Source organism: Canis lupus, chromosome X, assembly GCF_048164855.1.
Source record: "Canis lupus baileyi chromosome X, mCanLup2.hap1, whole genome shotgun sequence".
NCBI lineage: Eukaryota > Metazoa > Chordata > Mammalia > Carnivora > Canidae > Canis > Canis lupus.
Genome location: NC_132876.1, coordinates 107,702,838 through 107,720,829, shown reverse-complemented (window position 1 = coordinate 107,720,829; position 17,992 = coordinate 107,702,838). Strand labels below are relative to the sequence as shown.

At 37.0% G+C, this 17,992-nt stretch overlaps 1 protein-coding gene across 5 annotated transcripts in view; it reads left to right on the top strand.

The window, feature by feature from the left end:
- The window catches only part of CNKSR2 (connector enhancer of kinase suppressor of Ras 2), a 277,033-nt gene that overhangs the window by 219,736 nt on the left and 39,305 nt on the right, over positions 1-17,992 (top strand). For all 5 annotated transcript variants that reach the window (XM_072818027.1, XM_072818026.1, XM_072818029.1 and 2 more), the window contains 3 exons: positions 4,840-4,907; positions 11,402-11,502; positions 13,896-14,442. In XM_072818027.1, coding sequence (XP_072674128.1) covers positions 4,840-4,907; positions 11,402-11,502; positions 13,896-14,442 — 716 coding nt within the window. The remainder of the gene's footprint in view (positions 1-4,839; positions 4,908-11,401; positions 11,503-13,895; positions 14,443-17,992) is intronic.

The following is a 17,992-nucleotide window of genomic DNA, read 5'->3' as shown; positions in this document are numbered from 1 at the left end:
CTAAGAATTAGCATAACTTAATTATTCATGAAACATGCTAATCAGGGTCTCTTTAAGGCATAGAAAATGCCTTTTCATGAGCTATAAAACCGTTCCTTGTCTCCACTCCCTGCCCTGTATTAGCAATAACTTCAAAAGTGTGTCATGATACTCTTCTTCCCTAATACTCCTATAGAAGTATCCGGTTCAGGATATCATGGAAGAAACTAAGCCAAACCCATGTGTTTCATTTTGTTGTTTTTTCTAAGCAGTGAGTCAAAGGGAAAAAATGGATCTGATCAAATATGTCATCTCTACATGATACATTTAAGAGTGCTGTTTTATGTGAGCCTTGCTAGGTACACTATAACCTTCAAAATTACATTGTCTTGAAATAGTAAATCTTTTTGAAAATTTAAGTATAATGAACTTTTGTTTTAATTTTTCTTTTTTTATAATCATATTCCCAATGTCTACTTTCAATAGGCAAATTATTTGTTAATAGAAAGGAGGAATGTCATTGCTAGAAATAAACAGAGGATTACTGGTGGGAGAGATGCCGTCCAACAATTTTGTTCATTAGCCTGATTGTTACATAATCTCGGCATTGGTTCATTCTATAGATAATCCTTTAAAGAAATGTACCTAAGTCTTCAAGAGATTTTATAATACTATAATTATGCTAATTATTATATAAATATAAGCTTTATCTGGTTATTTCTTCATCTCTAAAGCACTATCATATGTATATTTAAAATATAGTTTGAGTTTTGACAGAACCTAGTAATTGGAATGAAAAAAGTACTCCTTAAATTTAATTTTTTTTAAGATTTTTTTTATTTACTTGAAAGAGAGAGAGCACAAGCAAGGGAAAGGGCAGATGGAGAATGAGAAGCAGACTCCCTGCTAAGCAGGGAGCCTGACACGGGGCTCTATCTCAGGACCCTAGGATCACAACTTTAGCCAAAGGCAGATAGATTCTTAACCAACTGAGGCACCCAGGTGTCCCTTAAATTTAATTTTTATGTAAAAAATCTGTGTGTGTATACATACATTACCCAAATTTATTTATTTATATATATATATATATATATACCCAAATACATATATATCCAAATTTATTTATATATATACCCAAATATATATATATAAAATACACACACACACACACACACACACACACACACACACTTGGAATATTAAGATCTCACCTTCTATTTTTTGAACAGCTATAAGTTTGTGAGGTAATTTGCAAAAACACTTTTGAGGCCCCCACTACCATCCATCTGTTTCCTCCTCAGAAATGAGCACTGAAACATGAAAAAAATTTTGCCAGTCTTTGTGAAATCTGTGGGAAGAAAATAAAATATCATGTTTCTCAAGTATTCTGAGACTTATTTACTGAATTCATTTGGCCTATATATTCCTTACCATGTCAGTATGCATGTCCTTATAATTGTGAGGATTCACCCATTTCTATTTGGCAATTACTTTTTGTACATTTCTCCCGTAGTTCTTACTCATTTTTTCCTCTCCTTACATTATTCTCTGTTAATTGTTGACAAGTTCATGGGAAAGTTCACTTTAGGCTCATACCTATATTGTCTTGTTTTATAACATTAGTGATATAGTAAGGTGCTGGATGTAGATCTAATATTAAAGCATTTCCTCATCATTAAATTCAATGCTTGTATCCCTAACCAGCTTTTCTTAAAATAGCCTCCCCCATCCCTAGCCCCTTTGACTTTCTAATTTTTTACCTAGCTGTTTTTGTAAATGGCACTTGATAGTAACTTTACATATGTTTATTTGTATCTCTTTTAATTGTCTATTGCCTTCTCTAAGATGTAGCTCTGTGGAGGCAGGTACTTTGTTTCTCTGAATTCTTGGTGCTTGGAACAAGACCTAACAGACATGGTTCTCATTAAATATTTCTTGACTCAGTTAATGCATATATATAGGTAAGCCCCTTTTAGCTGAGGCCATAAGGACAAGTTTATCCAAGACAGCACAAACAGTTGTATGGTGTTCAGCCTTTTGTGCCTATACACACTGGCCTGAGTTTAGCCACATGCTTTCTGAAGAGTTTTTATCATGAACAGAATTTTTCTTCCTAAAAGTAGTTGAATTTTTCAATTGTCTTATGACATTTAGCAATTCTGGAACTCACTAAAGGCAGAAATTATGTCTTATTCATTTTTGTGCCCCCAAAACATAGCTCATTGTTCAGCATGTAGCAGGCACTTAGTAAATTTGTTGAACTGAAAAATCAAGGAAGCCTCTTTTTAGTTTCTTGATTCATCTCATAAAGACCTCATTGTTCTTTAAACTTCTGACAAAATGAAATTTCAGTGGTGGTTTTTAAAATAGTCAATAGGAGGTACTGGATTAAAATCCAGTAATATATGTTCCTCTAATGCTCTTATCATAATTTTCACCCAAAAAGCACCAGACAAATCTTTCTCAAAAGTGCTAAGAGTTATCTTGTAGTGCAAATTCAACCTCTTTCTCACCACGAATGACCTATAGGCTAAATTTCAATTTTGACCTTTTACTAGTGATTAGAGTCATTTTTAAAAGATTATTCATCACGAAGTTGACTTCTTAACTTATCATTTGTGATTTTCTGGAGTATATGAGTGTACTCTATGCTACTGAATTAATTTGATCAATCTTCATTTTATTCCCTTTCTATTCCAGTCCTTTCTTCATTTTCCAAAAATACTTGAGGTGATAATTACATTGTAGGTTTTATCAAAATAAAGTTGAGCTTTAGGTGACTTATTCTTAAAATTAAAGTTTAAATTTCCATGGATGTGATTTTGTTAAAGAGAGACACAACTTTCCTCCCCTTTCAAGATATTCTGTCTGCTGCACAGTGAATACCACTGGGCATAAATGCTGAAATATACAACTCACTTCAAAGGACATCATCTTCCATTTGGCACAGGAGATAAACTCTTGGGAGAAAAAGTTCTCAAACACAATTTTTTCTTAAAAATACATCTTTTTAAAGATTTTATTTATTTGAGAGAGAGAACGAGCATTGGGGAGGGGAAGAGGAGGAGCAGACTCACCACTGAGCAGAGACCCCAATGTGGGGCTCAATCCCAGAACCTTGGGGTCATAACCTGAGCCGAAGGCATACGGTTAATCAACTGAGCCACCCAGGCACCCCTTAAAATGTATCTTAATCAGATTATTCCATACTTTAATGATGTTAACTATACTATTCATTCCAAACTTAAGGTAGTTCGGAAGAGGGGTTCTTCCTTAATTTCTGATTTGGGAAAATATATGGATCATAGCTCAGAATGGACCAATGGAAATTTGTCAGGTTAATTTAAAGATTTTATGATTTAATAATCAGATGCAGTGTGAACAGCTGGAATAATGAACACAGGGAGAGACCTGGTGGGACAAAAGAAAAAAGATGGAGATTGAAATAATGCAGGCCCCTCCCCTGGCAATAGTAGTGCTACTGAGAGAGGAAAGAACTAAGATTTATTATTAAGTTACTATTGTTTGTGGAAATAGATTTTCAGGATGTATACAGAGGTTAAAATTATGTTTGCTCATTTTGTCTTTGGAAAACCTAATTCCTTCGTATTTAGAGACGAATTTCCAAAGTACTCCTAAGATATGTTTCCCCCCAGATCATTAAACTTAAATGACCTTCATCACAACTAATATTTAATAGTAAAATTCATTTTGACAGGCAAAGTCCATAACTTTTTCCCTCATCAGTACATATTGTATGATATTAAATACCTATAAAAGAGCATTTGTTAAAAAAAAAAAGCATTTGTTCTGAAGACACAGTCAGCAGCAATATTTGGAGTGCTTCTAAATTTGGAGCAACAGAATTAATAGGGCTCTGATCATCTTAAAACCCTCTATATTACAGATATTAACAGGTTTGCCTAAGACTTTTCTATCGAAATAGCATCTTTAATGTGGGAGCAATTTATACTACAGCAAATTATAGCTCTTTGAAGACTCGATGTGTCAAGAGAAACAAAGACATCTTTTATGTAAAATTATCTCATATATTCTTAAAATAAATATTTTAAAATAAATATCTTAAAATAAATATTTTTATTTTATTAATATTTTATTAAATTTTGTACTTTAGGGGTGCCTGGGTGGCTCAGTCAGTTAAGCATCTGACTCTTGATTTCAGCTCAGGTCACAATCTCAGGGTGAGATTGAGCTCTGCCTCAGGCTCCATGCTGGACATTGGCTTCTGGCTTCTGCTTAAGATTCTCTTTCCCTCCACCGCTCCCCCCTCCCTCTCTAAAAAAATAATAATGTTTTTTTATTTTAATTCCTGTATAGTTAACATACTGTGTTACTAGTTTCAGGTGTACAATATAGTGATTCAGCAATTCTGTACATTGCTCAGTGCGCATCAGGACAAGAGCCCTCCTTAATCCCTATCACCTATTTCCCCCATCCCCTGAACTCCTCCCCACTGGTAGCCAACAGTGTGTTCTCTAGAGTTAAGAGTCTGTTCCCTGGTTTGTCTCTGTCTTTCTTGCCCTTCACTAATTTATTTTGTTTCTTAAATTCCACATATGAGTGAAATGATACAGTATCTGTCTTTCTCTGACTGATTTATTTCATCCATTTAACAAAATACACTCTAGCTCCATCCATGTAATTGCAAATGGCAAGGTTTTTTTTTCTTTTTTCTTTTTCTTTTTTTGCAAATGGCAAGATTTCTTTCTTTCCTTATGCTAAGTAAGATTCCATTGTATATATACTACATCTTCTTTATTCTTAAAATAAATATTTTTAAGAAGTAAAATATAAGAAATTAAGTTGTGACGTTACTGATTTTAATATTTGTTTTTTCAGATGGCTTAACAGAATCAATATGCTGACTGCAGGATATGCAGAAAGAGAGAGGATTAAGCAAGAACAAGGTAAAGGAATTTTTTTTTTACAGTCTGTGGGGTTTTTGTTTTGTTTTCTTTTGCTGTTATCCTAAACAGTGATTCACTACTATCATTTGAATGAAAATGCATACCTCAGGCTGTGGTTATTTCTCTTCTGGGCACTTTGAATCCAAACCATAGCATCTTATAAGTAAAATTTAGTAAACTCAACAGATGGGGAATAAACTCAGAAAGTTTTAGAGTACCTAATGTGGAGTTTGTTGCTGTTTCTCTCAATGTATTTCCCATGGAGGAAAAAAATCTTAAAAAGTCTATAATTGGTCGTAAATACTGACCAAAGTTCAAGTCCTTATTGGTGAGTTGTTTTCTTTTTCTGTTTAGCAGTTTCATAGACATTTAAGTGGACTTTTATGCAAAGAGCTCAGATGGATGACCCCTTCTTCCATAAATTATCTCAATTGATTATGTTCTTCAGTTCTGTTAATCTGTAACTCTCTGATCTTATGGAATTTTTTTAAGATTTTATTTATTTATTCATGAGAGAGAGAGAGGCAGAGACACAGGCAGAGGGAGAAGCAGACTCCATGCAGGGAGTCTGACGTGGGACTCGATCCTGGGACCCAGATCATGCCCTGGGCCGAAGGGGGTGCTAAACCACTAAGCCACCTGGGCTGCCCTGATCTTATGGAACTTGCCTCTAAAGTCATTCAGATTTACAAAACACAATGTCGTTATGCAGAATTAAAATTCTAATGAAAGCTGTAGTCACCATTCCAAAGTTGCTTTACATTTACTTTTTTTGTTTTGTTTTTTTATTTATTTATTATTTTTTTCTTAAGTACTATGTGCCTTTTTTTTGTATATTTTTTATTGGAGTTCAGTTTGCCAACCTATAGTATAACACCCAGTGCTCATCCCATAAAGTGCCCCCCTCAGTGCCCATCACCCAGTCACCCCATCCCCCTGCCCACCTCCCCTTCCACTACCCCTTGTTCATTTCCTAGAGTTAGGAGTCTCTCATGTTCTGTCACCCTCTCTGATATTTCCCACTCATTTTCTCTCCTTTCACCTTTAATCCCTTTCACTATTTTTTATATTCCCCAAATGAATGGTTTTTATTTAAATTTAATTTGCCAATATACAGTATAACACCCATTTTTTTGCATTTCAAAAAATATTCTTCCTTTGATTTTTTTTAACCATTTAAAAATGTAAACACCATTCTTGATCCACAGGCCATATAAAAACAGAGTACACATACATTTCCAAAAAGTGTTTATTGTGCATCCCTTGGAAGCATCAATAGGTTTTGGAAATCTTTTGAGACTTCCTCAAGTCAGAGGAATTCCACAGACTGATATACATGCAAACATATTTCTAGTTGTGTTTCCAGTGGGCATGGCCTGTTTGTTTATGTGGAGATTCTAAAAACCTTCTGTTTCCTCTCAGAGGAAAACCTCAGCCAAAACTTTTCTAAACATCTAAAAGCTAAAGGTTAGAGAGATCTAAAGAAGATAACCAGATCCCAAAACCAATCTGTTGGCAAATGTTTAATGCAGGGATTGGGAAACTTTCTGTGAAGAGCCAAGTAGTTAATATTTGAGGCTTTGCAAGCCCATGAGATTTCTGTCTAAACTGCTCAAAGTCTGCCATTACAGTACGAAAGCAGCTGTACATACATGAGGGATGTGGCTGGGCTCTAATAAAGCTTTGTTTATGGACATTGAGATTAAATTTCAGATCATTTTTTGCATTTCAAAAAATATTCTTCCTTTGATTTTTTTTAACCATTTAAAAATGTAAACACCATTCTTGATCCACAGGCCATATAAAAACAGACAGAGAGCCTCATTTAGCCTGCAGGCCTTATTTACCAACCCCTGGTTTAGAGCCTCTGGGTGAGGGAATGACGATGGGTAGAATACTGAGGAGTAAGGAGTCAGGGCAGGAAGATTTCAAAGAAAGCAAAACATGGTTCCTGCCAATAGGAATATATCATTTTGTTGAGGATCTCAAAGTCACACACTTGAAATTGCTTAAGAAAAAATAAAGAAAAACAAAAAAAAATAAACAGCAACATAAAGTCAATGAGTACTAATGATTGTACAACTGCAACTGACTTTAAAAATGTGCTAAGTGGATACAAACTTTAAAAAAAAAAGTCTGGTAAGGAGACTGGCTGATTAATGAGGAAATATCTTACTGGAGGAAATGATTGTGAGCCTGATGTAAAGTCAGCAGCAGAGGAGAAGAGAAAATGTTTCATTCAATATGAAGCTTTTCTATGTAATGCCTTCAACTAGCACTCTGATTAAATTAGGGTGAAATAGGCACCCATCCTTCCTGAAATTACACTGAATTCTAGTAGAAAAGGTACTTTTAATATAATACAGAAAATGAAATGTAAGAAAGTACAAATCAAGTTCTGTAGAAATTAGACTGGAGAGATTGCTTCCAGGAGGGGAATAGGGAAAGGCTTTATGTCGATACCATTATTTGATCTCATTCTCACAGGATGAGAAGGCAGTAAAGTAAAGGAAGTAACAAAATAAAACATTCCTGAGAGTGGAAGCAGCATGGATACCTCCACAAATAACATGGAAGCAATCTCCCATCAAGTCAGTGTGCAAAGGCAAATCCCAGCCAGAACTATGAAGTGTCAGGCCAGTTGATAAGCCACATTTCTTCATTGTTAAAAGTTTGTTTAAGGAATAAAACTTTCATGCTTCAACTTAATTTATAGGCCTACAATTGTGTTAATAGCACTAAAAAAAAACCTAGCCTTTCTTTTCAGATTTTTTTAAAGGCAGAAGACGGTTCTTTATAGGCGCATACAGATTTGTTTCTGATTTTAAGATACAAGAATTAAAAGTGAGCAATGTACTGATAGGAAAATGAATCTTTGAAAAAAAGTTAATTTACATGAATGAGGAATCTTGGATTTCCAGGCTTAACCCTTGTATTTCATCACTTTGAAGCTTAACATGGTCTTGATTTTAGTGAATTTTCTTTGTATTTGGTATAATATAGCCTAATTTCATTAAGGATTAAAGAACTGGTAAGTTATATTGCACATGCAGGTTCCAATAAGTATTCAGTCTATGGATTCATGCCACCTGATCATGTGAGTATATATTTTAGTGCCTTCTGGAGTGGTAGACACTCATTGGCAGAAAAGCTAATAGTTAATAATTCACATCCCTCTTGCTAGCACAACGCAACCAGAATCTCTGAAATAATTTGCATTTTCACATAGAATATGTATTCCTTAGGCATTCTGACATAGGTCAGAAACATGAAACTTCCTACCTTCTGCATAATTAGGTCTCATGGTATTCTATATAGAAAACAACTGGATGCATGTGTCTACTTCACACTTCTGTAGAGTTATTTGACATCTCCTGAGTACCGTTCTCAGTACTGAAGTTTAAACTTCATACAAAATATAGCTCCTCGAGGGTTGGGAATCTTTCACAAACATGCAAAGGAGGAACTGCCAAACACTGTTTTTATTTAAGTACCCAGTGCAGCTTGGAAGTGACTCTTGCATTGATTTAAATAAAAGTTTAGTGAATTGCTGTCTTTAGCTACAGAAGTATAAAGGATGTGGGCTTCTCTTTCATTATTTGTTGTTGTACTTAGAGAAAACAGGGTTACACTAAATTATGCCAAGATCACAATTTGGCTAGTTGTCTGCTAATCATTTTTCTATATTTTTCCACCTTCAAGTCAAACATTCATGACACATTATTTTCTGTCATACATAAGGACTTTCTAAAGATTTAATGACATAAAAATGAATGAAATATATTGTATTTTTTGGTAGTTCTAGATAAAAAAGTCATTTTTTCCAATTATCTTTTTTATATCAACCTGAGAAGTAACGTGAAAATCTTCCTGTTCTATAGACAGCACTGTTTATTCATGATTAGTTACTTATAAAATTGAGTAGCATGCAAGAGACATTAAAAGCTCCATTTATTTTGTGCTAAATAGAAAACTAAGAAAAATAAATTAATTTGCTCTTAGAATGCAAATCAAACTGGTTTCAGCCTTTGAGCAAACAGGTGCCTGTACTTTTCCACACAAACCCCAAGTAAACCATGACTGAATTTTCTGTGGAGTTGCCTCTCCGGCATTGGTCTCTCAGAGACACACAATGTACTGTGAGAAATAAAGTTAATTTACATAGTGGGAATTCAGTCTTTTCTTTGGCAACCCAAGAAAACGATTGATGGTACTTTTTAGTAAACCAAGAATTACATGGAATAGTGGACTATAATTCTTCCTAATTCAGCTGAGGAGGAAAAGTAAATAGAGACTTTCCCACATCTGTCACTTGTAATGGTAGCTATAGAGATCTTGATAAAATGGTGATCATCTCCTTCTCAACATGCTAATAAGGACCACTTGAGGTTCTAATTCCTTGAGATCCCCCAATGTATCAGTGCAAAGGTCAAGAAGAAACTCAACACAGGTGCCACAGTTTCAGGAAATAGTGGGAAGGGCAAGAGCAAAGTAATCTTGGCCAAACCATTGCTTGGGGGTGTGATGTGGGGAGTGCTTAATCTCTTCACCTCCAGGAATGACTTCCCTGTAGTATTTCAAGCTCCCACAAAACTACCTAACCCAGGTCCCAGAGCTTCAGAATTCACTTTTCATTGCTGAAACTTGTTGTAAGAAGAAAAAAAAAACTAATGTCCAAGGAGTTAAACACAAGGCACTTACCTCCTGTGTGACTGCCCTACTGCCCTAGCATGCTACCTATAAATCCTCCCAAGATCAGGGGTCCTAATAATTTTTTGAGTGCTATCAAGGTGCAAAGCACTTGAACATATGTTACCTTATTTAATACCCACACACACATACACACAACTCTGAAAGGCAGTTATCATTAGCCCCCTTTTCCAGATGTTGAAACAGACTCAGATTTAGTAACCATTATAAGAACACAGAGATGGTAAGTGGTACAGCCAAGAATTGAACCCACATCTGCCCAACTATATAGTTCATGCTTTCCCCACCATTTTTGGGTACCTCTCTGGGCAACTACATCAATTCATATTTGAGGGGAAACTCACTACACCAGTTGTCACCAGCATGGTCCACTGTAAATACCAGACACAAATTTAGATTAACTAGTTTCTGCTTATCTTTTAGTCAGAGGGAATAATTAAAATAGGAATAGCATTTTCAAAGTTTTTATATTTTGATATCTGAACATAATAATCTTCATTGCTAAATAATTGCTCTTCAGGATAGCCAGAGTTAATAGAGGAGCCGGGGGCAGGGAGACTTAAAGAATCATGAATATAAGTCAAATTAAATTCTCCCATTATGTCATACAAAAAAGCCCTAGTCCTCCAAGGTTTAGAGCAAGATGATTTCTTAGTTCAAATCCCAGCACTACAACTTCCTATTCAAATATAGTAAGTATTCAATAAATGTTAGCTATACTTATTAATAAGCACCATGAGAAAAAATATATATAAATATTACAATGTAGGAATTCCTGGGTGGAGAGAAGTTCCTGCAAAAATAGGTGCCATGATTTTTCACCTAAATCGGAATATCACTTAAGCCTTATGATGGTTCTTTTGTGATTTGGATTTTCATAATAAGGAACATTTGCTCTAATACTTTTTCTCTTATCATCTGAAATGCATATGGGTAGTACTTGTAGGTTTTTCCTTGTAAATTTTATAAAGAATTACCCCAGGGTTAAGAGTGGTTGAGATGTTAGTGAAACACATTCTGATTCTTGGCCTTTATGCTCTATTTTACTTACTCAACTGATTTATCTCTCAGAGTTTTTTCCCTTCCCTCTTGCCTGAGGTCTGCCAAATCTAGCGGCTTACATTTTCTACCCTTTTAAGTAGTTCTGGAAGTTTGGAACTTACGGCCCACATCAGCAAATTTGCCCTTTTGCATTTGGCAAGAATCAGGGTTTGCCATGTGTTTCCAAGTAGAGGTGGGAGTATGGTGTTATAGAGATTCATGTCAGCATGACTCTGGAAACAGCGATTGTTAGATAACCGGTGAACTAAAGCCAGAAAAGAGAATTGAGAACGTTATTTTTGGAGCTGTTTATATCTGTAGAGATCTACAGCAGTATATATATTGCTTTTCTTTGAGTGTTCATCTTTAGGGTGAAATGATACACCTTTGAGAGGCATCATGTGATATCATTCATTAATTGAAGATTCGGGATAATTTGGCCTGGAATCTAAAGCACCCTAAACCTGATTTGCCTTATGCAGTGTCTTTTTCGTACCTCCTTAAAATTATAGCTATGTATAACTGCTTGCTTTAAAGGCTAGAATGAGGTGATTGTATTCTTCCTTCTTCCTCAAAATCCAGCTGAAAATAAAAGTCGGTGGGCCTGGAGTAGGAGGTGCTGGGGAGCAGGATGTAGGGGTGCAATTTAAATTTCCTTATGTTAGTTGGTAGTATCTGTTCCTGAAAATATGACTAGAAACATTTAATAGAATGTTGTTGTATCCTTGTGTGTGAATTTACAGATTACTGGAGTGAGAGTGACAAGGAAGAAGCAGATACTCCATCAACACCCAAACAGGACAGCCCTCCACCCCCCTACGATACATACCCACGGCCTCCCTCTGTAAGTTGACCACAGGCATGGAAATAATTTGATATCAAAATCTTTGACCTGAAGCATCCCTTTGTATGTTAAAAATAATTATATAGTGAATTGCATGTCAGACCTCAGGATTCCTAAGAGGAAAGAAAATAGAGAATGTAAAAGCAATAAGGAGGAAAATTTTTAAGTATGCAAAGACTGTTGAATCAGGAGAAACAGTCACCACAGAGTCCAGATATAATTAGTATTGGCCCATGTTTATTTTTTTAAAAAATCCTATTTGTGTCAGAGTAGCTTTCATGGAAATATCAGCAACAAAAAAAGATTTCTTATAAAAAGATGTATAAATGGACCTTATGTATTTCCACACTAATAAAGTCCATTCCTGTGGCCTTCAGAAACAACTCCTAAAATTTGATACTATATCTGTATTGGACATGTTTTAACATACAGCTTTGTACACAGTCATGGGATCTGGTTTAATGTCTGTGTATATATGGTACTCCAGACTTCTTTAACCTGTGTAAATTAGTCTGTGTGTAGATTGTACTTTAATCTTTTAACGGGATAAACACCTGTCCTGGTTTTCTTGGGACTATCCTACTTTATGCCCATTTCCCATCAGAATTATTAAGAACATCTCAGTAGTGTCCCAGTTTCCACAATGCATTGCCTGCCTGGTTATGGCATCATAAGAGTCACTTCTGCCTATCTTGGGACTGAGTCTTCCATGTAGGAGATGGAAGCTGAATTTAGGTGACAACAGCAGCCAACCTAATTCCAACTCCATATTACTCTAGAGGATTTTAAATAAGAAAGGCGCTACACAAGATGTTGGTATAATTTGAGGCCACTTCTCAACCTTGGCTGTGCAAAAGCATCATCTCTGGAACATTTTTAAAATGCAGGTGCTCAAATCCTACGCAGACATTAAATCAGAATATCTGGAACTACAAACAGCTCACTGGACTAGACTGTGGACCTTTTGAGCACAGGGACACTGTTGGATTGATCTGCATATCCCCATGGCCTTGCACAGCACTGGCACTTATTTATTAAATGCCTAATAAATATTTCTGAAGTAAATGAATGGGTGCTTTTGGCCGACAACTAAAAGGGAAGCCACAGTTTTAATAACAACGTTTGATAGCAATGTCTCTTACCGAAGAATGGTTCCTAAATGTGTGTGTGTTTCTTTAATAAATGCTGCAGTTTACTGAGTGCAGCAGAATGCAAGGATGAGCAAGAGAAATGAAATCATGAAGTCAGTGACAAGACATAGCTCATACCATATTTTCTCTTTTTCCCTAAAACACCAGGGCCTGAATAATTCCTTGAAAATATTTCTAAAAGAGGAAGTAAAGGAAGCTGCTGCTTCAGGGAACAGTTCTTTAATCATAGCAACTTGGGGGTTGCTATGCAAGAAGGAAACCATTTACATGTTATTAACATGTGGGAAAATAAACTGCCCCCAGAAGATGACACTTAAGTTCCCTTCCTTTACCCAGAGGGGCAGCATGTGCTTTCGCTTCAGCCAGGCTTGTCCTGGCCACAGCCTCAGCCCCATTTGCCATGATCACATTTGACACATCTGGCTCCTCTTGCCAGAAAGGAGGCGGGGCTGATCTTGTCAGCCCCCAGAGCTAGAGTAAGCCTCGTCCCCAGTAGGGGTGCCTGCAAGACTTTCACAGCATTCACTTGATGCCAGTCCTTTTTCTTGGTTGTGCTTTGTGCTATATACTCCCAAGCTTTAAATTCCAAGAATAAAAATATCCCATTTTTCTTTTGTGTTTATGTGCCCCGAGGTGCCCATGCTCAAGGCAAATGCTGATCCCCATCAGGATATAATCTCATCCTGCCTCTATAGTTTTAACTCTCCACAAAGTGCCACAAATTGACAAGACCCTACAAAAGCTTTTCCTTGGGGCCCATGGGAGCAGACATTCTCCTGCAAGGAAGAGGAAGGATTCTGTCTGATTATAGGCATCCTGTTTTCACACCCAAAGGCCTCTCCTCACCCTCATCCCCAAACCCCACACAATCAGGAAATACAGATTTGGCAACAATTGTCCGGGGTTTCAAATTTATAGAGATTTTTAAAACTCCAGATTTTCTTTCGTTGCTGAATATTTCTTACATAAGCACTCAGATTTTCTTATGCTTCATTGTTGTAGAATTTTGCTTTGCATATTAATAGGTCAGATTTTTCATGAGAGTCTGGTAGAGCTGCATTTCAACCCTCCTCATGTCAGTCCCTCAAAAGATCAGCTGAGGCCCAACTTTGAGATGTCCGTAAACTTGACTAGTCATTCACTTGACTGGTAAATGTTAGCTGGTGGAAATCTAACATGTGCCTTGCTGACAGAGGTAGCCTGTTACCTCTGTGGAGGCTGATCAGAGGCTCCTTTCCACAGATGAGTTGTGCCAGTCCTTACGTGGAAGCGAAACACAGCCGGCTCTCTTCCACAGAGACCTCTCAATCACAGTCCTCCCACGAGGAGTTTCGCCAGGAAGTGACCGGGAGCAGTGCGGTGTCCCCCATTCGCAAGACAGCCAGTCAGCGCCGCTCCTGGCAGGATTTAATCGAGACGCCCCTGACAAGCTCAGGATTACACTATCTTCAGACTCTGCCCCTGGAGGATTCTGTCTTCTCTGACTCCGCGGCCATCTCCCCGGAGCACAGGAGGCAGTCCACTCTTCCAACTCAGAAGTGCCACCTCCAGGATCACTATGGGCCGTACCCCTTAGCTGAGAGCGAGAGGATGCAAGTGTTAAATGGAAATGGGGGCAAGCCTCGAAGTTTTACTCTGCCTCGAGATAGTGGGTTCAACCACTGCTGTCTGAACGCGCCGGTTAGTGCCTGTGACCCACAGGATGACGTGCAGCCCACAGAGGTGGAGGAAGAGGAGGAGGAGGAGGAGGAGGAAGGGGAGGCAGCAGGGGAAAACATAGGAGACAAAAGTAAGTATGTTGGAGATGCTTAGCCTGTGTACACAGAGTCCTAACCTTTTCAAACTTCTTATTTTAAGAAAATATAATTTTGTTTCCCTTTTTTCTTAAAATAATGGTCTTGCTGCACAGGAAGTTAAGGTATCCCTTGCTGCTTTACTTTCAGAACTTGTGTAACATGGGGGACAAAAAGTGAACAATGAACCCTATATCCCAGGACACCCAAAGCTAGAGCAAATGGTTTTCTCCAAGTACTCACTTGCCTCTTCAGGTTAATACTAGTCATTTCTTTTTCTTCCTCCCCTCATCCAAAAACTTCTCCCTTACATGCATCATCCCTTTGGTCCACAGTAATTGCCCCCTGAGTTTGGGTTAAGAAACTAAATACTTCAAGCAGGGTGTTAGGAGAAACTTGGTTGAATATAATAAGTGAACACACACACGCATGCACATATGTGTGTGTGTATACATAAACATATTCTCTTCCCATCATTAAAAAATTTAAAGAAAAAATTCAGAAGAGATTTCCAAAAAGAAATTTCAAATGACTCTTCTGTCAACTCCAAATAGCTGAAATAACCAGTTTCCAAAAGCATTTATTTACTTTCAAGGTATGTATGTTGATTGCAAAAGTCAGTTTATGTGAATCAACCCTTAAGAGAGACAAAGTCAATTAAGTAATCTTCTGATTTGTTGGCATCAAGAATATGTTTACTGATTATCAAGTCCTTTATTCAACATGCCTTTCCAAGCATCTGTTTATAGTTAACATGCTACACCACTCCAGAAACCCAGGCTAGTTTCAGGGAAAGGCTAGAACTCAGTTATATTACTTAGAAAGAAAAATCTGAGTTTGGCTTTAAGTCCTAAATGTAAAATTATCCCCCGCAAAATAGTGTTAAAGTAGTAGTATAAAACTGTTTTGCATGTCTTTATTCAAAACAAATTTTGGGCCAGTTAGTGCAGATGTCCCAAGCCAGTGTTGATGAAACCACAGTTGCTGGTTTGGTCCCAGTAAGGCGTTAGAGTTCTCCTTTTAAAGGATACAGGCAGACTATATTCCTCAGCCCATTTTGTGAGTATACAAGACTTTGATTGTGGAATATAGAACTGTTAAGCTCTTCATCACAACTGGAAAAACAACTCAAAACTCACAAAGGACCAGCAGGTCAGGAGCCTCTTACCCATGTTAAACTTGGCTTATTTAAAATAAGGGTCATTTTGGAGATTATTAACAAAAAAAATACAGTAGACTTCCTTTTATGGTATGGATCTTCGTTGAATTATTCAATGGGAATTAAATCATATCTTCTACCATCAAAATATGAGTTGCTTGTAATAAAATTCATATGTTAAAGTAGTTTCCATGTGAAGTGTGTTTTAGCCATGATCTCTCTGAGGAGCATTAAAAAAGGTATACTATTGGTGCAGGAAAAGGTAATTACCATCTATTACCTGCTAAGGCCTCCCAGCATTCACATTCATCAGAGATTATGGAAGAGTCTGGTGGGAAAAATATCTAGGAGCCATGTTAGGCCTCTATAGGATTTCTGGAAAGCATGACAATACATTTTTACTGTTATGATGTTTACCAGAATTAGTACATTGTTTTTCTAAAATTTAACTAAAGAGGAGTTAGAAACTTCGTTTCAACTGTCATCCAGGTGCTGCACAACTGCTATAACTATGTGAGGTTTGTTCAGTATTATACAAACATATTGGGGAAAAATACTTTTATCTTTGCCATTTTAAAATAGATTGTGTTGACATTTGCACATCCCCCTGGAATAGAGAATTCTGTTCAGAAAACATCCTCACGGCTGCAGGTAGAAGTCACGGATGCTACCTTTTCACGTAAGCCAGTTACTTCCGGGTTCCTCCTGGCCATGTGTGAGGGAGTTCGGGAAAGGAGAAGGCGCGTCCCAGGTCCCAAAAGGAAAACCCGAGCCCAAAGAGCATCTGTAGTTAGATGGCTTTCGAATTTGTTCTTCCAGTGTCTTTTTTGCTGTTCTGTTGATTGGGTTTGTTTTTACCGTATAGATGCACTCCTGAGTTGGTGCAGTTTTCCTTCACATTCCCAAATGAGTCAAGAGGGCAGTTATTTGATACTTTCCATCTCTTTCAGTGGCTTTTTTTTTTTTTTTGTAGAATAATTGGGTTAAGGCAGAACAACCTGAGGAAGTGTGTCCATAAATCTAGCATTGCATGTTTTGTCTAGGTTCAATATCATGGGACAATGGATGCTATTCAGCCAGTTCTACTTCACTAGAGGTGGCTATGCACTCTTTCAGGGCCCCATTTCTTTCTGGGTATTTCCCCCCAAATCTTGCCACTTGTTGATATGTCAGTGTTCTTTGCACCTTTCTCAGCAGAGCAGTGCATTTGATGGTTGCCTAGTAGAAGATGCTTTTTATTTAAAGGAATGTGTGTTTGCCTTCCTAATGATGGATTTACTGCATTGCTGTTTTTAGCATTGAGGAGTGTGCATTTTGATGAACACTTCATTTGAGGAACATCAGCTTTAAAATCAGTGTCTTCAAAAGAATCTTTAAGGCCTAGTTAAGGGGTGTCGTGTTCGTTACTGCCCTGGGTTGGCCATCAGGAGCAAGTATTCCAAGCTTCTTATTCAAGTTAAGCTACTGCGTGTTAGTTATATCAACAGAGCAAAAATTATACTCACGAAAGAAGCAGGGGCCATCCCATCAATATCAGACTTATGACAGGCCCTCCAATAGGGAGCACTCACCATGTTGCCCACAGGTTGGCAGGCACTGTGTTTGTCACAGTCAAAGTACAGCGGTGGTATGTTACTAACTGTCCTGCTCGAGGCCAGCATTGGGTTTGACCTAGTAAGGTGAATTTGCACTAATCCAGTATAGATCTGCAGAGGAAATAAGTTACATGTCTCTGGCTCCAAATATTTGTTCTCAGTTTACCAAAAAATTTAAAATAGGAAGTATCAGGCAAGTAGGCAGGAGTAATGGAAGAAAATGTGAAAATATAACCTATCTTCTGCTTTGTAGATGAAGAGTTATGTCATCAGCCAAACTCCTCTCTTACCATTTATATTTACCTTAACTTTATATAATATGTTATATATCATATAGTGCTTACAAGTTTACAAAGCAATCTAAATAGCAAGCTGTATCTAAATCAGTGACTTAGATGTGTTTTTTTCAATTTCTCAGCTTATGAGGTGTAAATTTAGCCTTCTTTAGAACAGTCTTCAATCTGTGTTCTCATGGTTGGACTACATTTTTTCTTATTTTGAAATTCAATTATTTAACTGAATCATACTATGATTTTTCACAGGCTGAACTCATTTTGATGTAAAATGGATGGTATTAAAAGTACACAGATGAGACCTGTCTTGTTTTCCTTTGACTGAAAAGTCAGCTTGCATATTAATTATCCTGACCTACTTCACTGGCATTTGGGAAAAGACAAGTAATTTCCTATTATCCCAATTAGCAGTTCCAAAGCTTACTGAGATGTGGGCCTTATAATACCTCAGTTAAATTAAATTATAAATTATGTCAGCCTATGTAGCTTCCAAGGAATA